General features: G+C 63.3%; 1 protein-coding gene across 1 annotated transcript in view; it reads left to right on the forward strand.

The window, feature by feature from the left end:
• EFCAB6 (EF-hand calcium binding domain 6) overlaps positions 1 to 2,743 on the forward strand; it is a 152,850-nt gene extending 150,107 nt beyond the window's left edge. The window contains exons 31-32 of the mRNA XM_006775993.2: positions 1,643 to 1,792; positions 2,369 to 2,743. Of these exons, the coding sequence (XP_006776056.2) occupies positions 1,643 to 1,792; positions 2,369 to 2,491 (273 nt within the window). The 3' untranslated portion in view covers positions 2,492 to 2,743. The remainder of the gene's footprint in view (positions 1 to 1,642; positions 1,793 to 2,368) is intronic.
• The last annotated feature ends 614 nt before the right edge of the window (positions 2,744 to 3,357 follow it).

A 3,357-nucleotide genomic window follows, 5' to 3' on the forward strand; every position in this document is an offset into this window, starting at 1 on the left:
CCTTTCCTAACTTCAGGGAAAAATCCCTACCTGGGGAAACAACCTTTCTCGGAGAGGTGACCTTGGTTAAAACACATAGCGCTAAGGGGAGCAAACATATTAAGAACAGTATGCTATATACGCCAGGTCCCTTGAAACATATGCTGTGCAGATGTTTCTTTCCTGCAGCGACTGTGTCAAGCAGCAAGGATGGACCGGCTCCCGGCAGCTACTTCATAACTGTAATGTTGCTACTGTTATGAATCGTCATGTAAATATCTGATATGCAGGATGGTCTTAGGCGACCCCTGTGAAAGGGTTGTTCGACTGTCATCTTTCCTGCACAAACCACACCCACCGTCTTTTCTGTTTCTGTGAAGAGGAAGAGGACCCAAGGTGCTGAAATAGCAGGGGGCACCCTTCCCCGTGTTTAGCTTTTCCTTGATCATTTGCAGTTTAATAGCCCTCGCCCTCACCCTTCAAGCACCGCGTTCACCCACTCACCTGCCTCAGATCCTTCCAAAACAGGAAGCAAACCAAGGCGTCTCTGGGCGGGGCGGGGGGCTGGGTCTGACTGACTGACTGCCGCAGTGATGGCTGCTCCCAAGGCCTGCTGGGAGCCTGGGCCTCCAGGCAGAGGCCCGACCACAGCCCACACCCATGGTTCAGCCCTGGGCGTGACTGACAGTCCATCCTGACCTCTCTGCATAGCCAGCAGTCTCCCTGCGGAGAAGCTAAAGCGCCATTTCTCTGTCTGGTTCTTTGGGGGCTGCCTCTGCAGCCTTCAGCAGCTGGGGGGCTGCTTTCCTCAGGGGCCTTCTGGGTTGGGAAATCCCTCTCTCTGGCCCGGCCGGGCACGGGAGAGCCAGCGGGCAGAGTCCACCGTGTTCTGCGCAGGCAGATCCGCCGGCTAGGTGCCTGCCGACCATCCCAGGCGCTGAGACATGTGCAGTGGAGGCCCTGGGCGTGGCGCTCACAGCGCTGTAACATCAGACTCCCCAGCGCTCGGTGTTGCCCACAGCTCACCCCGGGACACTGGGCCGGCACTGGGCGGAGCCTAGACTAGCGGGGCTCCACCTAACCGCCCCAACATGAAATAAGCGCAGTGTCGGCACTGTCTCATTACTAGATGTAATTACCGCCTGGCCATTTAAATACCTGTGCATATGGTAACTGCTAAGGAACCCGCATGAACCTTCTTCTGTCCGAAAACTGTCTGGAAGTTGGCGGGTAGCTGGGTCCTCCCTCCAGGGGAGGCCAACAGCCCAGTCAGCCCCCACCCCTCCTCCTCGCCTCTCCCAGCCTCCATGGCCCAATCCATGGAATGGGGGTGGAGAGACCTACCGCCTCCCAGCTTGGGGAGGAGGGGAGGAAGGTGGAGATGAAATGGTGTTTTCAACAGCCCCGCACAGAGCAGCCGTGAACAGCGGGATCCGGCCAGCCTTGTTATGAGTTCCGCTCCGTTCTGGCCGGGAGCCAGCCTGTGGGGTGCGCAGGGCTGGGGGCGCACAGGGAGCAGGGAGGGGACACAGGGAGGGGGCAGTGGGAGTGAGCAGGGGGCTCACAGCCGGCTCCCCACTCCCCGGGCGGCCTGTCCACGGCACCTGCCCAGGCCAGCGCCCCTTTCTCACGCTCCTGGCGGTTTCCTTTCTCTCTTCTCCAGAAAGAAGCCGGGACCGAGACGTCCTCCTTCTACTCGGCACTGCTGCGCATCCAGCCGAAGATCATGCACTGCTGGCGGGCCATGCGCCGCACCTTCAAGTCCTACGACGAGGCGGGCACGGGGTTCGTGGGGGTGACTGACTTCCGGAAGGTGAGCCTCTGAGCGGGAAGCAGGCGCCTCGTACCAGTGGCCGGGCCGGTCCCCAGCGAAGGCCCGCGTGGGAGCTGCTCTCCCAGGTTATCGAGGGCGCAGTGTTCGCCCTCACCCACAGGCCCCAGGTTCTCCCCTGAAGGCTTCTGTACCCCCTGGGGACACCCCTCAGGGCCCACACCGGAGCCAGCTGCCCCTGGCCCCCGGCGGGCCTGCCCTCTGTGGGGACCCAGGGCCCCGTTTGCCTCACAGGACCCACAGAAGAGAATCGGAGGGGCTGGCGCGAGGTCCCAGCTGTGGCCACGCAGAAGCCGGCAGCCTGGCCCTGCCTCAGGGGCGCCCCATGCCCCCAGCTGCCTCCAAGGCAGCACGCTCACCCCCACGGCAGGGTCTGGCTGAGCAATGCCCTCTACAGTCTGACTGTGGTGTCTCTAATGCCCTCACGAGAGAAAATGGGGGAGAGAAGAAGAGGGAGTGAGGGCTGCGGGGGGCACACTGGAGGGGGAGGGCACACTGGAGGGGCCACACTGGAGGCAGCACCCGTGGCACCCGCCCACCTGGCAGCTGCTCCCACAGGTGCTGCGGCAGTACAGCATCAACCTGTCGGAGGAGGAGTTCTTCCACATCCTGGAGTACTACGACAGGACGCTGTCCTCCCGGCTCTCCTACAACGACTTCCTGCGGGCCTTCCTGCAGTAGGCGCCCCGCGCCCAGGACACGGCGAGCCGGCCGCGCCCACAACGAACCAGACCCGTAACCGGGGCCTCGTGAACGGTCAGACTGTCGCCAGGAACCAGACAGCCCCCCGAGCCTGCGTCCTCACGGTCAGCGGCTCCGCACTGCCCTCGGTCCCCGCACTGGGACCGCCTCTCGGGCGGCCAACATCGCCCGAGCCTCAGGCCGCTCACTAGTCTGAGCAAATAAAGATGTTTCCTCTGCAGAAAGGGCTCCGGAGGCTTTAAAAGACACCCCCACCCCGTCCCTTCCCCCCCACCCCCCCACCTCCCCAGGTGGAGCTTTCATTCCTGAGAGCCTGTTGGGGGCCTGGGACACAGGTTCCCTCCCCCTCCAGCCCCCAGCGCTTCCTAGTCCTGGACAGACCTGGGCCCCTGCCCCACCTGCCCCGCACCTGCACCTGCTCCTCACCTGCCCTGCACCTGCCATGTGCTGCCCCCTGCCCCCAGCCACTGAGCTGGCCATGGCTGGAAGTGCCCACCAGCGGCCATTTCGGGAGGGAACCGTCCTCAGAAACGGGGCTGAGTGCCTTGCTGGAGCGCGGAGATCTGCTTCCCGCCAGAGTGTGCGGTCCGGGTCCGAGGACGCCCAGGTGGTGCTTCCTGCGGAGGGAGGGGCGCCAGCGGTTCATTCACACTGGATGGCTCTTGTTGTGTTGACTGTTGTCATTATTTTATTTGACAGTTTCCCTTCCATGGCGCCAGCGGGTTGTCAGGAAGCAGGAGTCGGAGCTGCGGGTCCTGAGGGCGCCGGGCCCTGCTGGCCATGCCAGCCCGCTGTCCCACCAGCCACAGCCCTGGCGCATGCAGCGGGCAGAGGGAGAGCCTGTG

Source organism: Myotis davidii, unplaced genomic scaffold, assembly GCF_000327345.1.
Source record: "Myotis davidii unplaced genomic scaffold, ASM32734v1 scaffold428, whole genome shotgun sequence".
Taxonomy (NCBI): domain Eukaryota; kingdom Metazoa; phylum Chordata; class Mammalia; order Chiroptera; family Vespertilionidae; genus Myotis; species Myotis davidii.